The sequence below is a fragment of the Schistocerca nitens genome, chromosome 4 (assembly GCF_023898315.1).
Source record: "Schistocerca nitens isolate TAMUIC-IGC-003100 chromosome 4, iqSchNite1.1, whole genome shotgun sequence".
NCBI classification, from domain to species: domain Eukaryota; kingdom Metazoa; phylum Arthropoda; class Insecta; order Orthoptera; family Acrididae; genus Schistocerca; species Schistocerca nitens.
This window is the reverse complement of record NC_064617.1, coordinates 199,274,351-199,294,783: the sequence shown is the minus strand read 5'-3', so window position 1 is coordinate 199,294,783 and position 20,433 is coordinate 199,274,351. Positions and strand designations below refer to the sequence as shown.

At 41.3% G+C, this 20,433-nt stretch overlaps 1 protein-coding gene across 4 annotated transcripts in view; it reads left to right on the top strand.

Moving 5' to 3' along the window:
• The window catches only part of LOC126251764 (complexin), a 701,713-nt gene that overhangs the window by 530,390 nt on the left and 150,890 nt on the right, over positions 1–20,433 (top strand). Inside the window, exon 1 of one of the 4 annotated variants that reach the window (XM_049952381.1) lies at positions 8,333–8,415. The exons of 2 other annotated variants lie outside the window; for them this stretch is intronic. In XM_049952381.1, coding sequence (XP_049808338.1) covers positions 8,361–8,415 — 55 coding nt within the window. In that variant the 5' untranslated portion in view covers positions 8,333–8,360. Of the gene's footprint in view, positions 1–8,332; positions 8,416–20,433 lie in introns of those variants that run through there. One more of the 4 variants, XM_049952382.1, reaches the window with a different exon arrangement.

The window sequence follows — 20,433 nt, the reverse complement described above, 5'->3', positions numbered from 1 at the left end:
CGTTACGTAGTACGCACCAACCATATTAGTGAACTCACTCCAGGTGTATCGCTCCATCAGTAAATAGAGACAATACGCTGCTACACTGGTGGACAGCAGTTGCCTACAACTGAACAGCGTTATACGCACTCTAGCAACTAAAGATCGTAATACGGCCTCTAACAGATGAAGAGCGTAATACGGCCTCCACTGGTTTAAATAATCTCCATAGGAAAAAATGACATTAGGGAAAAATATTTGTTTTCATGTCCCCTACAACCTCCCAGAGTTCGTCGGTTTAAATACTTTTCACCCTGTATAGCGTCGGATCCCTATGTTTGTGGATACAAGCGTCCAGACGTCGTCGTATGAATTTGTAAAGACTTCGGAAGTAGTCCTGTGATCTCCATCTCATGCCGCTTGCACCTGAGTGCGTAGATCCCACAGACTAGTGGGTGTAGGTAGAGTCCACATCCTCCATGACACCCCCCCCCCCCCCCCCCCCCAGCACATTCTCGATCGGGGAGGGATCTGGCGATGCTGCTGGCCTGGCAGAGTACCCACAGCTGCGAGGCACGCTCGAGATGTAGCAGCGGTATGAAGACGAGAGGTTTCCTGTTGAAATAGGGTATAGGCGTGGGCGTTCATCAATAGCACAGCTACCGGTTGCAGATGTCACAGAACCCTTTAGGAACACTAACGGTGAACAGGCACCATAGGCTGTTACTCCCCACAACATCACATCAGGTTTGTGAGACATGTGATGTGAAACCACAATCCACTCCTCGGATCACTCTCCACTGCCCCTCCAGAAGCGTACGCGATGGTTGTTCAAAATGGTTCATATGGCTCGAGCATAGAACTTAGAACTACTTAAACGTAACTAACCTAAGGACATCACACACATCCATGCCCGAGGCAAGATTGGAACCAGCGACCGTAGCGGTCGCGTGGTTCCAGACTGAAGCGCCTAGAACCGCTCGGTCACAATGGCCGGCGCGATGGTTGTCGCCTCCAAGGCAGAAGCGGGACTCGTTCGACAGATGACCCGCTGCCGGCTGTGTGGGGGTATCAGTGGCATCCGCCTTAAAGTGGGTACACTCTTGCCGGAACATCACGGTCACGTTTTGAACGTCGACGGTCAAAGGAATTCCCTAGTATTTGCATTACACGGCACGCCAACGTTGGAAGAACGTCGCGACGTTACAGCTGGTTCATAAAGTACTCACCAGAGGCGCTGTTTTGTAGTCCACGGTACATCGTCGTAAAATGCCGAAATTTAGTTTAAAGCAGTTTGCAATGATTGCTGTTGCACTTGATGATTAGGAACAGCGAGAAAAAAGAGTCTGGGCTAGAAAAATGTAAAAAAATCGAGACTTTGTAGGAGCTGGAAGAGGAGTAGTCATCGTTCTATAAATATTTCAGAATGTCTAAACAACACTTGTTTTACTGTTCAGCAAGTTACAAATAAAAATTACGAAGAGAAATTCGAGATTCAGGCGTCTGATATCACCTCGACAGAAGCTGATGGTTTGCCTTCGCTATGTGTAGACGGGCCCTTTTCGGGTACTTTAACTATGTTTACTTATATTTCTGCTACCTGCTATTTGTCATTAATTCATTACAAATCTTGTTTCAAACTTCTGAATGCCGCATCAGCTTTACTCCCGGTTTTTCTTTTCCCAATTCCACTGGAAAAAATCGTGAGTAAAGCACACTGAACAAGGTGTGTACCGTTTATTTTGCAGTGTATTTCTGCTATGTATAAAATAAAATACTTTAAGATGTATTGTCTTCCAGCCCATATTAAGACCTTTTCGCAATATCATTCACGGGAGAATGCTTTCATATTAGCTCACACAGTTTATGTAACAGTTTCTCGTCAAGTAGCCTATACTACGGTCCGTCGAAACGTTCTTCCCGAGAAACCTTGACGTGTTGCTGATATGACGCTGACGTGACGTGCTCTGTTGAAAGGAGACGTCGCGAGGTGCCGACGCCTTTCAGCTTGAATAAGCACCCTCGACCGAAGAATTTGTCACCACCGGGAGACATGACGCTAATATCCGGTAATATGTAGCCTTTATAATGACCTCAAATCGGAAAGGAAGAGGGCTCATAAGCTTTTTTTTCTTTCATATACGCCATATCCAGCTGAAACCACCAGCTGTTGATTCCAACTTGTGGAGCTACAAAGCTGTGGAGATGTTGGCTGCTACGTTTATACCTCTGTTCGAAATGGTGTCAGATACTATCTACACAATTAAGATTTGCTAATCAAGCTGGCCAGTTCTCATACGATATTGGTTTCAGTGTTCATCAAATCAGGAGTATATGCGTGCAGTCCCATCAACATTGTTGTCATACTGAAAGACTGTCGTGCCCATAGCATACTCATCATATATATGCAGCAGAAACCACAACACTTAGTCGCCAAGAATGTTGAAAGAGACTTTCTGGTTCAGGTTACTCCTGACATTAGTTTTCTGGGCGTTAGGCCATGGTACAAGGAATAATTATCTGCTTAACGTTTCGTTTTACAATACCGGAGACATTATCAGACGCTTTAGCGAATGAGAAGGTAGTTACAGACTCAAACAAGCCCAATAAGCCGAATTTTTTATGCAGGGTGGTCAGAAACAGTCTAAAATTCTTGTAAGGGTATTGCAGGGTAGGCTGTGCTGATAAATAATTGTTAAGAATTAATTTCGATACGTTGCGCCGTTTCTGAGTTAATTAGCGTTGAAGTTAGCCAGTCAGGCCGTTCCGCGTGTAAATTGAAGCGGCCCGTCAGAGATGGAGTCGACAAACATATTCTCCGTCAGGTTTCCTAAAACCGAGCAAGAGAGCATTACAGAAATTAGACTTGGGACCATAGTAAGGATCGAATCCGAGCCCAAGGCTGAACAGGCTCGTGTGCTGTCATCTATGCTATGAGAACAACTAATTGTAGCTCGCGGGCTGATCGAATTTGCGAGCGCAGCGACCTGATTGGCTTATTTCAGTGCTAATTGACTAGATAATGGCGCAAAGTATCGAATTTGTATCTAGCAATTATTTCTCAGTACAACATCCCGACAAGCTTTTCCGTCTCTTTCTGAACACCCTGTATGTATCCAACCAATAGTCGGTTCATGACGTCATCAGACCACTGCCTAAGATTGCGGAGTCGAACCGACGTTTGTTATAGAGCTTGTAGTGGGAACAACTTGCCGCTCTTTGTTTTGATTAGCACTAAGGCCCACAATTAGTCTAATTTCAATCCCTCTGTTTCCGGTTAAGGTTGTTTTTGTCGTTCTGAATTTCTATGACCTTTCTGTACATCTTAGCGTCTGATGATGAGACCTTGCTAAAACTACAGTGTCAGGCTGACAGCTCCTTTTGTAGTGCTGGGTTCGCCTCTGGTGACATCTACCGAATTGTTAGGGGGACCCGAAAGTAATTTCGTATTTATATATTAAATTGAAACAGATAAACTGTTTACAGGTTTTTATTTTTAATAATTGATGTGACCACTCTCAATATCAACAACCTTGTGCCATCTAATTGTTATTGCTCAAAATATCGGCTGAGTAAGGTGGGGAGGCAATACCTCCCACCCCAATTCATTAATTTTTTTTCAAGGTTCGTCTTGCGCAATGTAGCATTGCATTATCGTGTTGCAGGATAACGAGTTTTCTGTTGAAAATCGCTGGGCATTTTTCAATTAAAGACATTTACCCGATCCAGTGGTTCATAGTAAAAGTCTGCAGGTTTCAACAATTCAAAATAGGCGACAAGCGAGTATATAACCAAACACACAAACGCGCCTTTATTGGGGTGCAAACAAGACTCAGTTGTACTTAGTGCCGGTTCATTCGGAGAGCGCCTCTGTTTTTGGCGTTTTGGATTATCATAGAGGACTCGTTTTTCATCTCCAGTGATCAAGCGATCAAAAAATGCTTCTGTATGGCGCTGCCGAAGCAATAAGCTGCTTTTGGCGGATCGGTTAGCTTTGTTTGTCGTTAACAATTATCTGCAAATGTTCTTTGACGGTCGACCAAGGTTGGTTAAGGGTGTTTGACAGTTCCCCCGATTTTCTGACAAGCAGTTTCTCCCACTTCCGATCTTAACGTGTCATTCTCTAAACTTGTTCGTGGCACTGATCGATACGAGCCGAAAAGATCAAAAGTTCCGGATATTAACGTAGAGAACCGTCTTTGGCATTTACTGACGCCTGATAAACTTGGATAAACATCGAAAACGTTTATGGTAGTAACTGTTGAGTTACTACCCTTGTCAAATTCAAACCATGCAATACTGGTTTATGTACCTCTTCCGGTATTTTTGTGGCTGTTTTCCACAAAATGAAAAAAAAGACCCGCGTACTGCGGGTTCCGTACAAACTTAATTATGTACATTTATATACTTGTTTGTCTATTATCGATATCGATACAGGTAAGATATTGGTCCCGGGAATTCCAAGACCATGTCAAAATCTGCAATAGTTCTTCAGCCTAGCCCTGCATACAAAAAGAAGCGAGCAGGGGACTTAATTTTGTATCTAGAGAGAAGAGATTTAATGAAACATTTTTTTTATTTACATACTAAAACATGGCAAGAACTTTCATTTAATGTGTGTATGCCGAAATGTTCGTCTATTATGCATTTGACGGATCATGAATGCAATGTATCTTTAAATGGTACATCGATATTTTTTATATGATATAATCACAATTTAACAAGATTCCGAGTTTTTACTTTACTTGTACTGTGAAACCTTGCTTCTTGCCGAATTTCTTGACTCTAGGTGAATGGGAAGAGCTCTGTAGGCTATGATGAGCGATTTTGTTTCAAAATATGACAGCAAATGGCCGTATCTTTTAATTGCATTGACTTAGAATTTTTTTCACCGCCAAAGAACTACAGACATAAATCTGAACTTGATACGTCTACCCTTTCCTAAGCAGAAGGGTTGATAACAGACGAACAGACAGACAAACGATTTAAAAAATCTCCTTTTGTGTAGTTACAAATTCGTCGTTCACTTCTACTGTAAATCTTCGCTTCTTGAGAAATTTCATGATCGTCAGTATGAAACGCAAACGGACGTATCTTTCCACTGGATTGACTTAGAAACAAAATTTTTACACTGCTGAGGGACTGTAGATCTTAGTACGTGACAAATTTGAACTTGATACTCCAAACTGTTCCAGAGAAGAAACGGTCCTCGTTATATAATTACAAATTAATAATTTTCGGTTTTTCCTTTACTTTTTAATGTGAAACCTTGCTTCTTGCGGAATTTCCTGAATTTAGGACAACTGAAAGCAGCCTACAGATTATGATGAGTAAGTTTTAGAGTTTCAAAATACGTGACTTACATGCATCTACATCTACGTCTGCGTGATTACTCTGCTATTGACAATTAAGTGCCTGCAGAGGTTTGAATGAACCACCTTCAAACTGTCTCTCTTCCGCTCCACTCTCGAACGGTGCGCGCCCTGCTTTCTCTAATTTTATCGTGATGATCATTTCTCTCTATGTAGGTTGGTGCCAACAGAATGTTTTCGCAATCGGAGGAGAAAACTGGTGTCCGAAATTTCGTTAGAAGATCCCGTCGCAACGAAAAACGCCTTTGTTTTAATGATTGACACTCCAATCACATATCATGTCTGTGGCACTACCTCCTCTCCTTCGCGATACTACAAAACGAACTTCTTTGTACTTTTTCGATGTCATCCGTCAGTTCCACCTGATGCGGATCGCACACCGCACAGCAATACTCCAGAATAGGGCGGACAAGTGTAATGCAAGCAGTCTCTTTAGTAGTCTTTGGTTTGCTCTACACACAACATTGCTATGTGGTGTGGGATCCGCATCAGGTAGGACTGACGGATGACATCGAAAAAGTACAAAGAAGGGCAGCTCGTTTTGTATTAGACGAAATAGGGGAGGTAGTGTCACAGACATGATACGTGAATTGAAGTGGCAATCATTAAAACAAAGGCGTTTTTCGTTGCGACGGAACTTCATATGACATTTAAATCACCAGTTTTCTCCTCCGATTGCGAAAACATTCTGTTGGCACGCACCTACATAGGGAGAAATGATCATGACGATAAAATAAGAGAAATCAGGGCTCGCACAGAAAAATTTAAGTGCTCGTTTTTCCCGCGTGCCGTTCGAGAGTGGAACGGTAGAGAGACAGCTTGAAGGTGGTTCATTGAACCCTCTGCAGGCACTTTATTGTGAATAGCAGAGTAATCACGTAGATGTAGATGTATCTATGTGATCGTTCCAATATAGGTTATTTGCTATTGTAACACCTAAGTATTTAGTTGAATTCACAGCTTTACGATTTGTGTGTCTTATCACGTAATCGAAATTTAGCAGATTTCTTGTAGTACGCACGTGAATAACTTCACACTTTTCTTTATTCAGGGTCAATTGCCACTTTTCGTACCATACAAATATCTTATCTAAATCAGAAATGGTTGTATCTTTTGGCTGAAATGACTTACAAGTTTAAAATATTTACAACGCCAAGGTACCACAGACCTTAATAAAAAAAAATGGTTCCAATGGCTCTGAGCACTATGGGACTTAACATCTGAGGTCATCAGTCCCCTAGAACTTAAACTTAGAACTACTTAAACCTAACTAACCTAAGGACATCACACACATCCATGCCCGCGGCAGGATTCGAACCTGCGACCGTAGCGGTCGCGCGGTTCCAGACTGAAGCGCCTAGAACCGCTCGGCCATACCGGCCGGCACAGACCTTAATATGAAACATTAATTTGGGGTCGATATCTTTTCCTGAGAAAAAGGGTTCTTAACTGGCGGACGGACAGCGAAACAGGCAGACGGGTAATAAAGCCATCTTACAAGGGTTCCGTTTTTACAGGCTGGGACACCCAATACTAAAAACAAAACAAAAATCATTATTTACGAGGATGCAAATCAAATACCGGGTGATCAAAAAGTCAGTATAAATTTGAAAACGTAATAAACCACGGAAAAATGTTGATAGAGAGGTAAAAATTGACACACATGCTAGGAATGACATGGGGTTTTATTAGAATCAAAAAAAAAATTCACAAAATGTCCTACAGATGGCGCTGGAGAGCAAAAGGTCAGTAACTGCTACCGTGACGGGTGAGAGGTACGCCGACATGTTACAGAATCGCATCATCCCCAGCCTGGCTGATAAACACCTGCTGGAACGTACGATGTTTATGCAGGATGGTGCTCCACCCCATATTGCTAGACGCCTGAAAGATCTCCTGCGCGCCTCGTTGGGTGGTGATCGTGTGCTCAGCCGACACTTTCGTCATGCTTGGCCTCCCAGGTCCCCAGACCTCAGTCCGTGCGATTATTGGCTTTGGGGTTACCTGAAGTCGCAAGTGTCTCGTGATCGACCGACATCTCTAGGGATGCTGAAAGACAACATCCGACGCCAATGCCTCACCATAACTCCAGACATGATTTACAGTGCTGTTCACAACATTATTCCTCGACTACAGCTATAGGTGAGGAATGATGGTGGACATATTGAGCATTTCCTGTAAAGAACATCATCTTTGCTTTGTCTTACTTTGTTATGCTAATTATTGCTATTCTGATCAGATGAAGCGCCATCTGTCGGACATTTTTGAACTTTTTTTTGGATCTTATAAAACCCCATGTCATTCCAAGCATGTGTGTCAATTTGTACCACTCTATCTACATTATTCCGTGATTTATTCAGTTTTCAAATTTACACTGACTTTTTTATCACCCGGTACTTAGGAACGTCCGAATACGTTTGGTCAGATAGTGTATTTCACTGGATACTGCAGAATCGATCGAGCGACGGCGGCGGCACACTTCTAAATAGCTCTAAGCACTATGGGACTTAACATCGGAGGTCATCAGTCCCTTATAACTTAGAACTAATTAAACCTAACTAAGCTAAGGACATCACACACATCCATGCCCGAGGCAGGATTCGAGCCTGCGACCGTAGCGGTCGCGCAGATCCAGACTGTAGCGCCTAGAACCGCTCGGCCACCCCAGCCGGTGGCACACTTCTCTTCTCTTGTTTTCTAAAGGAATAACGAGACTTCTCAGACATCACATGTACGGCAGGAGGAGGACAGTATATGATGATACATCGGTAGGCCCTGTCGTGCTGGCGGCGAATCGATGCGACTAACGGATTACGCCGCCTCGATTAAGAATATCGACGCGGGGTGGGCGCTGGGGCAGAAATCCATACGTCAGGGATGGCCCTCTCCGGGGGGCGGCAGTTGTCCCACGGGGCGGGCACGGCGGCGGTCGGCTGCGTGCAGCCACAGTCACGGAAGGAGGGACCCCGTCGCAGCCACGGTAGCGCCAGCGCTCCTGCGGGCGCCGCCATGGCGCACGCCGCCGACGCCGACGCCTCCGCCTCCGACGCCGCCCCCCTGGCAGGTAACACGGGCTGCACTCGAGACTGCCGGGTAGCCTCACCTAGGCGCAACTCCACCCTAAACACAGTTTCCTATTGAACCTGAGCACCTTCTAGCAAAATTTGCTGCTTATCTAGTGCATTAATATTATCTGTAGAGCGACGCGATATAAACGCGACAAAAATATTCATAGACCCGTATGTTCGCAGAACAAGGGACCGATAAATTAGTAGTTTGGTCCCTTTAATCATCCAACCAATCGACCAACAGTACAGTTAACTCAGTTCGTTCAGTCGCGGTAATTTGGTCCTTAATAGAGACGCAAAATACGTCTGCATCACATGACTTGGTACATTAACCCTTTCAGACCCTCCGGCTGCATTGTGTGCATTAACTATTACTCTGCATTGGCTGTAAAAGAAGTATTTTTTTCTCAATGGAAACGTGAGGTACACATTTGTGCATGTTCAACCTCTTCATTAGGCAAAAGTGCTGCCTACTGTTGGGCATGACTATGAAAATATCTGTAAGTCGGTGCAGCAGTGCGCAGCAGCTCTTGACCACCAGAATGCCCCAGACGGCGTTGGTTCGCTGTATTGTACTGCGCAATTGAATACTGTTATTGTTATTCTGCACGGTAATGATTGAATGATCATTTTACTGTTTATTTGAATAGATAATATTTCGTAATTAGTTGTTTTTGTCCATAAAACGAAGCCAAATGCACAAAATATGTTTTGAAAACGGGCCCATTATCTGTATGCACTGTAAATGTCCATCACACATTTTCGACATCTTCGGCTTTGCTGTGATAATTTGAAAATGAGTCTCGGTCCGACATTAGTCATCGAATGAATAAAAAGTAAAAATTTGGGACTTGGGCTGGTTTTTCGTTCTACTCATTAACAGAGGTTGCTGACCCAAGCTACTCCAGCATGCTGGGAGTTCATACATACCTTTTTATAAATCTTGCTTCTAAAAGCATTAAAAAAAATCACCTAAGAGCGTTACCACAAAAGAAAAATGTTTCTTCCTTCAGAAAAATTCAGTTCTGAAAGGGTTAAATATCTTCCACTCCCTTAGGCCGTCTGGTATAGCAACCGTATGGAGAATATTTTAATTAAAAATAGTCTTCGGTGCTATTTATTCTGTTATTAACAACGCGTTTCGCTCTTCGTGGGGTGCCTTCAGATTATTTTAAACATTAAAAAAACACAAAAAGGCTATTTACTATATTGAAGGATGCGTGAAATCAAATAAACCCACAGATGCTTTAATAAAGTCGCATCAGCAGGCCAGAATGGTGCAACGGTAGGACTACTCTCACAAAGAAGTATACACAATTAAACACAATACGAGTGCACAGCGATGCCGCCGCAACTTCACGGCAAGAACTATTGCTTGTCTGTTTCCGTTCCGAAATGACATTTTTCAGAATGTGTGCTCTATAATATGAATAAGAACGAAATCCCGTCTTTTACATCTGAATATTTGATTTGTGTCTAGCAAACAAGTTTCATCTACTCATGCTAGGCATCATCAGTGGCTGTAACATAAAGAAACTTATTTAATTGTATATATTTTGACAGGAGATCTGTAGTGATCCCTATCAACTCATTTAAATTATTTAACTATTTACAAATATATACTTTTTGCACTTGCAGTCATTTTTATGTCCGTCTGGTGTTCCCATGTGTTATTATGTCTGTACTAAAGCTTCATAGTACAGGTTTCCAATTGACAGTCACATTTAAACATATCACTGCACATAACCTATGCTGTTATGCACTGTATTTGATTTTGCTCACAAGGTGTAGGGTTGACTGACGGATCATGGGAGCCCTACATGGTGAGAGTAGAGCTGTACACTCGCACTATTTTTAAATGTGTGTCCTTCGTTGTGAGTATCATCGTACTTTATTAAGGCCTCTGCGGGTTTCTCTGATGTGACGTGAGCTTCACTGTAGCACAGAGCCGTTTTATGGTTTTTAAAAACGTTTAAAATAATCTGCAGATGCCACTCGAAAGCAAAACACATTGTTAATAAAAGAATAAATTGCAACCAAGACTGTTTGAAATTCATATATACGAACTTGGAACACTTATTATAGTAACTCATTGAAATACTGGCAACGTATCAAAACATTACAAACCAAACAAACACTGAGACACAGTTGAGCCAAAACTAATAATTAGCCATGTGGTCGCAGTCGCACACCTGTTTACAATCTCTCAACAATCAATATATTTGACACGTCATTAAAATTTGTTATTACAATTATTTTTCCACATTTTAACAATTTTCAGCAGACTTCATGTGACAAGACATTTCGTAGTTTTGTTTAGGATTGTTTGGTTTCTTTTACAAATTTAAGCGCACTTTGATACAGATATGCGATCTTTTACATATGATTCACAAACTATTCCATTTTATAAAAATTCAGATTTCTCGTAAGGTTTGTTGAATGGACTCGTATATTCTTAGACTGAAAATTAAATGAAATTTTTCATGTTCTGTTTTGTACGATCTCCCTTATTTTTATGTGAGAAAATGGTACGTTTTCTTCATTTAAAACAATGAAGTATCCCGCGAATCATGTATTTTTAATATTATAAATTATTAGTGACGCTACTTTCTATATTTAAATCCAGAACTGAACAAAATATTCAAATTATTAGCCAAAAGTGTCGGTCATCTATTCAAAAATTTTATATTGTTAGGAATACTCTGAAATAATAAGTTATAAGATCGAAATATACGGGGCTATCTGATTCTACATCAAATATATGAAGTGTATAGAATACGACAAAAAACTAAGGCGGTTACATCGATGGAATTAATGGCCTCTGCATATAGACGCACGCTTCGTGGTAGGGACAAACGGTCTGACATGAATTTTTCGTCAGTGCTTAACTGAACATGACAGTCACATTTAAAGGGGAACACTTTCCTCCTATTCTGCAAAATATCGTACACTTAATCTCGAACCGGCTTTCGATTTCTTAAGCCATCGTCAGGCGAAAACTGAACTTCACAACAACACACAAAATGTCGTGCGACGTACACAGATATTACCAATAGAGATGATACGCAAAACGGTATGATACATAGCTCTGGCTCTGACCACTATGGGACTTAACATCTGAGGTTTTCGATCCCCTAGAACTTAGAACTACTTAAACCTAACTAACCTAAGGACATCACACACATCCATGCCCGAGGCAGGATTTGAACCTGCGCCTAGAACCGCTCTGATACATAGCTATTTATTTATTTTCATGTTCCTTGGATCATAATTGTGAGCTCTATTTATGATTAAAAACGACCCAGTTTCACAATTATAGCACATCTTATCAGCGGGAAATGTGGCAACATTCTTACCATTTGCCAGCCTGGGTGGCCGAGCGGTTCTAGGCGCTACAGTCTGGAACCGCGCGACCGCTACGGTCGCAGGTTCGAATCCTGCCTCGGGCATGGATGTGTGTGATGTCCTTAGGTTAGTTAGGTTTAAGTAGTTCTAAGTTCTAGGGGACTGATGACCTCAGAAGTTAAGTGTCATAGTGCTCAGAGCCATTTTCTTACCATTTATCAAGTTGCTTAAGGGTTTTTCCATGTATTCAGTGACATCTATTTAACAACGTTCAATATCTCTCTGCTTCCTCTCTCTTTCTTAAGCATACACATACGCACACAGTCATACTCGTACACAGTCAGAAATTCTTCTATGGGGTACAAGGAGCTGTCAAGCATATACGATTTCAGTTTGTATTTGAAATTAAATGTATTTTCCATAAAATTCCTTTCATCACGACGTAGTCAGTGAAAGATTTTTATGGAACATTTTTGCCGGCGATTACCAACAGTAGTGACGTATTTTATGAAATTTGTGACACTCTGCTGTATTAATAGTCTTATTAGAAACAGTTTCGTTATTGTACTATCATCTCGGTATATGTATAGCTAATGTGTTGGTTTGCTAACACTATTCCTTGAACCTAGTTCTAAGCTTTCTCTTTGTTTACACCAACAGTCATTCGTTGAATATGAAGGATACATCACTGCTGTTGGAAATCGACTGCAAAAAAAGTTTAATCTTCTCCGTAACACATCATGACAGGCGGCCATTCTGTTCACTGATTGACTCTTGGTGCATATGAACAGAAAGATCAAAACTAGCGTCTAGGAACACTTTTACCAAAGAAACTCATTAGCTCTATACAGATACCGAAATTTTGGTACAATACCGATATCGGTAGTAATAAAAGACCTCACTCCTTTGTGCGCCAAACTAAAGCCCAGGGCATCATTTCTCCTTTTAGTATTACATTTATGAACGTCACTGTTGTTTAGAAACTGTGGTAGACTGTTGACAGCAAACTTCGTAAGTAGCGAATGTACTGTGAGGCTGTAGTCAGTTTGCTCAAGTGTTTGAAGTGCTGTCGCGAATCGCCCTAGAATATGACGCTGTGATACATTAATGACTGAAAATTTAAAAAGTAAGGCAACTTTTTGACATCGTTATCTCCAAAATCTGACATTTTCCGTAAAGCAAGAGTTACAGAGTGATAATAAACGAAAGTATAACTGTTGCTGAGAAATCATAATAATAAAATTCATCTACGGCCTATTTCAGCATATGCCAACGTACATTTCGAAGTCACAAATCGTTGAGCACGGCTTCTGATCTATATAAGATCCTTCATAAAACTGAAGCCCTGCTGACCAAGCTGTGACTTCGAAATGAACATTGGGATAGTGAAACGTTACTGAAATAGACAGTAAATGGATTTTAACATTACATTTTCCATTTGTTCGCTGACCTAGTTTTGCTGAGAATGTCCGCAATAGCTACGTTTGATAAAAGATGAAAATAAAGTTGAATTTACTACTGTAATCTAACATTAGCATAACTCAAACTTAATTTAAGAGACTGATACAGAGGAAATTGTGCCCAGGCATTTAATAGTAAGCTGGGGCTCCGTGTGATATGCTAGTTGATTTAATGTATTTCCAGCAGCGTTATCTTTCTGCTTCTCTTAACGATAGGTAAAACGTCACGTCTACATCGTATGGGCGACTTTCTGTAAAAGCAACTTCCGTAGAGGGTGACTGTGTCCTTTCTTGTGTCCAGCTTCTCTCATGTCGTCATAACCTAACTACCAAAACTGTGCCATCACATTACATATGATTTTATACACAATACTCCGAGTCAAAGATTTCATTTTGTCTTTCCTACTGAGTAATAATCTAGTCGTGTTACTGTAAAATGCAGATCTGTAATTGCGATACTATGACTTTTTTTTTTTTTTGCAAGGCTGTCTACAGGTGGTAGGAATATGTGGAGAATAACGTGGATGGAAGATGCGCAGTCGGCAGGGCACACGAGGGGAGAGGATTTGTGGTAGATTGCGGGAGGCGCTGCAGGGGAAATACGGAGCGGTGGAGGTTAAGTACCATCCTAAACAGAAACCTCCACTCATATTTCTTGTAAATACTAAGTGGAATCCCTCCAAGCCCACGCTTCCATCGTGACAGTTCAAAAAGATCTACTGTCACTTTTCAAATGGTTCAAATGGCTCTGAGCACTATGGGACTTAACATCTATGGTCATCAGTCCCCTAGAACTTAGAACTACTTAAACCTAACTGACCTAAGGACATCACACAACACCCAGTCATCACGAGGCAGAGAAAATCCCTGACCCCGCCGGGAATCGAACCCGGGAACCCGGGCGTGGGAAGCGAGAACGCTACCGCACGACCACGAGCTGCGGACACTGTCACTTTTACTTCTTTTAGTATAGAAAAGAATTCCACTGAAATTCAACATATGCAGTGATTTATATTCGCGTGTCTTGTTGACCATTTGTAACTTTCATAGAAGGTCGTTTCCCTTCTTGCCATGTTAAAATTTGCTTCTTACACCAAAACACAGCGGTCTTTACACAATATCACCTCCCTAACATGTTGTGCAAACGCAAATGCGAGATAATTCTGAAACAGTGGTTTATTAAGTTTATTACGTGAGGAACCGAGGAAAAGTAACGTCAACAGCTTATGAAAAAGCACATCCACGGTAAAAAAATAAAGTGTAATGTCTTCACTTACGTCGTCCGAGAACCCACTGCATTTCTCGTTTCACCAGCTGTGGATGGTCGTTAAAAATCACATTGCTTCATCGAAAAAGTCTGTAATTGGTGGAATAACGTGGTAGATACTGAAGTTCTTTCAGAATAACTGTATGATAAAATATTCCCTTCTTTGTGTGCTATCACGCGCCAAAATGTCATTTCTATATCTCAAACTGTTGAAGTAATATGAGGAATGTTGAGGATATTTCATTCTAAAGTTGAAACAAATGAGCCCTATGTCACAATTTTTAGTTTTATTAACCAGATTTGAACACTTTTAAGAGTGCCTTCATCGGAATTTAAATGTTTAAAGTGGGCTATAACATAATTACAAATTTATGGGAAAAGGAAATTTTTATATAAAAGTGTAACTACTGACTAACAATACAAGACAGACACAGTACTTACATGTCACGTATAAACTAAATAATAGGCCAGAAGGGCTTTAGTCACAAAATTTTTAAAAAAGAATGCATGAAGCCGAGCCACTATGAGCTGCTATTTCATTCTGGCTTTATCTCTGGCGCTCGAGATCGCAAATGAGTGTGCTACTTCAGTTCAATTTTATTGAGATTGGTTACAGATAGAGACTAAAGAAAACTTTAACAACATATTGTGTAATATGTAATAAATGCAAAATCATTGCATCGTTTACTAGTCGATAGTTATGAATATTATATTATTTGTGGTAATAAAAATTTGTAGACTGCCAAATAACATTGTAAATTTAATAAAAGTTCATCCGATTACACGTATTTTTCCCATTATATCAATTGTAATGTAAATAGTAAAGAAAATGACTGTGTTGAAAATTAAAAAAACTGACGAACGGGACTCGATCCAGCGATTACGGGGCTTGAATGCTAAACACTCGGCTGCCGGCGCTTCATGGTAAAAATGGCCACGCACAGGTATATATCTGACGACCGAAATTATCTTCCAATTTTCTCAATAACGCTTCAGAAGTACTCGCTACTGCTTACACATTTTGTTGTCCTCATGGACGTCGCGTAACATCAAGATACATTGTTTGCGTTTTAATATTATGTTTGGGAGTAAGAATGTACAATACGTCACATAGAAAACAAGCCCCTGTGGCGAATCCTCCAAACGTGGCTGCGCGACTGCCAATTTGTGCAGATGCTATGTAGTGGCTGTTGTTGTTTAGGCTGTAAATGTGTGACATTTGCATTAAGTTATGAGACTCGCACGAGTGTCGAATGGTGTGCATGTTCGTTTCGGGTCTTAAATCGCTTTACCCAGTCACGATGAACCACAGCAAGGTTGGCCACGGCAAGCCAAACTGCACAAGAACCGTACGTGTGGGATGCGTGCAGACCGAGGTTCGGCTTTGCTCGCTACTTCTCAGAAGTACTACGTGCAGGGCGATATTTCATTTAACTTTGCAGTCCAGCGTTTTCCGGTCGGCACAGTCGTGGTGTCACCGGTGTTTCTGTTCATGGTATGAAGGAAGTTCACAGGTCCAGTGGCTGTTTGCACAAAAAGAGGCAGTCTAGTGATCTGTTGTAACAAGCCTTTAAAAATGAATGGGAAGCACAGAAGAGAAGGATAAGAATTCTCAATATCTATTACGCGACATACAGTTGCAGAATCGAGGAGGGTTGCAAACTTGCTGTGGAACGACACTACAACATCATACAAAAAGAATTTAAAGATTTAGTTGACAATGAAAGAGCAAAAAATTGCGGTGCTCGACAGATGCGCATCATTGTTCCGTACGTTAAGAATCACTTTGTGCTAAATTTGCAGTCATGGAGGACGTGATGAAATCGGCGGTATGAAAAGTATATTTTCTGAAATCGCATGCATTATTCCAGCGTCAGTTGCAACACTTTTCGATGGAACTGACCGAAGGGTATAGAGACTTCATGTATTACTGCGAAGTACGTTAATTAAGTCAAGGGGCATGCTTGAAACGATTTTTCAATTTAAAACCTCTATTGTTGAATTTATGAAGGAAAAAGGAGAGCATGAACGAAAGTTAGACGGTCCAGAGTGGATTGCAGACATCACATTTTAAGTGGACTCGAGTGCAGCTGCCCACAGTAAGATATAGCAAAATGAACCACGACTGATTTCTGGTACTATGGGGATGCACTTAAAAAGAAAATCGCATTGTGGAAGGAACAAATTCTGAGAGAAAACACCGTGTGTTTCCCTAAGCTCACTGGAGCTAAAGAAACGCGAGGTTTAGACAACTCATTGCGGCCTTCAAGACATTACAAGGATTGGTTTCTAAACCTTTTGAAGATAGATAGATCTATTTCACCATATTTCATTAGTTGAGGCAGTCAAAAGGAAATGTAATATAATGTACCTCCCTACATGTACAGAGAGTATCATTGTTATTGCGATCTGTGTGTGTTTGTGTGTGAGTCTGCGAGTTTTATTTTTACGTCACATCAGATTTTAGTTTCCGTACTAGCCTGATATATTTAAAAATAAGTGTTCTGTTAGATGCATTAACGCTGAAAATATGCTCCGTGTATAATACCAAAGATACGGATAGGGGAAAAGTTTTTTTTCAGTGCTAGGCACTTATTTTCATCGTCAAAGTATTAAAAATTTTCCGCTCGTCGTTCGTGGGGTTGTGATGTAGCAGACTCATCTGACAGAAAGATGGCTGCTACAAAATCTACATAGAATTTGCATTTTATTTTAATTTTAGCTTTCAAAGCTCGTTTGCATTTAATCAACAAAACAATGCTTAATAATGAATAGCTGTGTTTCAAAATAACATTCATGCGACATTTCCTCTTTTTCATAAATTGTATTTTAGAATTTCGTTTCATCGTTGGGAATAACATCATCCGACGAAAACGGCAGCTGAAAATAACTCGCAGCTTTTTTGCGTTAATAAAAATAATGTATGACTAGCGGATGTGAGAAAATTCTCGTATCTGAAAACGAAAACAGCAAACTTGCCTCAGGTTACTATTGACACTGCAGAACCATGGTGTTGATGGATCATTCTCAACGCTAAGAATCTTCATCGAAGAACAGTGTTACGCGTTTTTCTTTAGACTGTCTGCTCTTGAGTGCTTTGTTTACTTACTAGGACACGACAAGTGTTAGCCATTTAGACAGCCAAAAGGTCTACTCTTAAGTAGTATGAAAACCGTTTAAATCATTGTAGCATTAGGCTTTACCTCGTTTAGTGACTCGTCGTTCCTCACCTGCCTTCAGAATGCCATACATGATTTAAAAAACACGTCTCACTTTAATATTGAACATAGACCGCTGTAATACATTTCTGTCTTAATTCCTTTCCATGCTCTCTCCAGCTAGTTACTCGTAATTTCTGAAAATTTGTCGTGACGCTTAAAACCAAATATCTGTTGATTCTGTTAGTTTCAAAACATAGTAGCAAAGTCGTTTGAGCAAAAGTAATGCTGGAACTTTATGTTGCTGAACTGCCTAAACCGCTAATATTTTCCAGAGGCTACATAAACAGAAATATTATTACGCTTGCTAACTTACTGTCAACGCTCTTACTGGAAATGGAAATGCCGTGTGGCTAGGGCCTCACGTCGGGTAGACCGTTCCGCAGTCCCTGAGAGGAGAAAATCTCCGACCCAGCCAGGAATCGAACCCAGGCCGTTAGGTATGACATGCCAACGCGCTGACATTCAGCTACCAGGGGCGGACAACGCTCTTAGTGTTGTATAAAATATTTTAAAGATGCGATTAAATGTGTGTTTAATTAAAAACTTGAATACTTCTACTCCCGCCAGAAAACTATGCTTCAATTCTCAGACGAGTTTTCGCTTCAAATACCCTATGTGCCTTGGACCTATGCATGTCTAGCTGCATTATGCGGCATCTAAATTCAATTCCACACGAAATTCTTTGCGACCGTCACAAGCAGTCGTTAAGCGGGACAGTATCCTTAGCCATGGTGTCATAATTACGACGGCTGAAAAGTAATGCCGCCATTTTTTTATGTGAGGGCTCTTAATGCTTTTTAAATGTAACAAACATTATTAACATTCTACATCTTTATTCTCCATGTCTACATATTTAGTACATATTTACTATTTAGTCGCTCTGGCGACGGACACATTTCTCCCAGCGAGAGACCAATTTGTTGATACTGTCATTGTAGAATGTTTGACTTTGTTAACGGAGCAACAACCTCACCTCTGCTTGCATCGCTTCATCGCTATCAAAAATATGTCCTCGACGCTGTTCTTTAAATTCTGTAAGGACTGTGTTGGAACTGTGTTGTGGACGATGGTGACAGTGAGCCCAAAGCGTGGGTTTGTTGTAGATGTCGCAGCGTTCGTGTATGGTCTGGTATTGTTATGCTGAAGGAGAGGTTGTTGCATGTAAGGACGAACTCTTCAGATTGGAAACTCAATTACAGCATGCTCTTTCTCACGGCCGACATAGTTACGTTGTACATCGCCATGCTACAATTCTGAGCCCTCCAGATGCAGAGGACTGCAAATATGTAGACGTGAACGATAATGATGTAGAATGTTAATAAAATTTGTTTTATTTAAAAAGCTTCAAGAGAATTCACATAAAAAATTCGGAGGCTTTACTTTTAAGCACGCGTCCGTACATCCTACGTCGCTTTCCGGAACGAGGGCTCTAGTGTTCTGTTCTCAAAACAGAAGGAATACTTCACTCTCTGCCATAGAAATTCCCATTGACTGTTCTTTGTTTCCCATATTATGTTACTGCATTGCAGAAGTTGCTTATTTTCAAAGGGTTATTTTACAGGGGCTATAAAATACTTCAGCCTCAATATCGCATCTGTGAGACGCACTTCGCTTGCGGCATTGTCTTCTCTCCATTTAATTGGGACAAGGAGGGGCGTACCGAAAATCTTGGCATTCAAGGCCCATTGACCAGGTGAATGATACACTACTTGACTGATGCTAAGAACAACACACACACCCATGCCCGAGGGAGGACTCGAACCTCCGGCGGGAGGAGCCGCGCAATCGGTGACATGGCGCCTCAAACCGTGCGGCCAGTCCTCGCAGCTGACCAGGTGACTAAATCATCTTAATGAAAATGGAATACGATTTGGCAGCCAGGATACTACTTTCCAGACAGTAATAAAAATCAGAAGCACAAATGAAAGGTTATTGAGATTGTCTGCATGTAAACAATGTTATTAGAACACTTCTGAGTGCACATTGTTTTATCAAACCTTCCTTATTTAATGTTGTTTACGATGCTATCAGTGATTCCGAACCAATGAATCAGACGTTAAGTAAAGTAAGTTTCAATTAAAGGGTGAACTGAAAGGCCTTAAATTCCTTCTTGTGGTCTTATTGGATGGAGTCTCTCCATACTTTCCTCTGTAAAAGCGATTGCGTTAAGAGGAGAGGGGTGGGTGGAGACTTAGCTTCCAAACGTACATTAAAGAGCCAAGAAATTGGTACACCTGCATAATAGCCTGTAGGGCCCCTGCGAGCACGAAGAAGTGCAGCGACAGCATGTGGTATTGACTCGACTAATGTCTGAAGTAGTGCTGCAGAGAACTGACACCATGAAACCTGCTTGGCTCTCCATAAATACATAAGAGTACCAGGAGATGGAGATCTCTTCTGAACAGCACGTTTCAAGGCACCTCATATATGCTCAATAATGTTCATGTCTGGGGAGGTTGGTGGCCAGCGGAAGTGTTTAAACTCAGAAGAGTGTTCCTCGAGCCACTCTGTCGCAATTCTGGAATTGTGGGGTGTCGCATTGTCCCGCTGGAATTGCCCAAGTCCGTCGGAATGCACAATGGACATCAATAGATGCAGGTGAGCAGAGCGGATGCTTACATGTGTGTCACCTGTCAGAGTCGTATCTAGACGTATCCGGGACCCCACGTCACTCCAACTGCACAAGGCCCACACCATTATAGATCTTCCACCAGCTTGAAC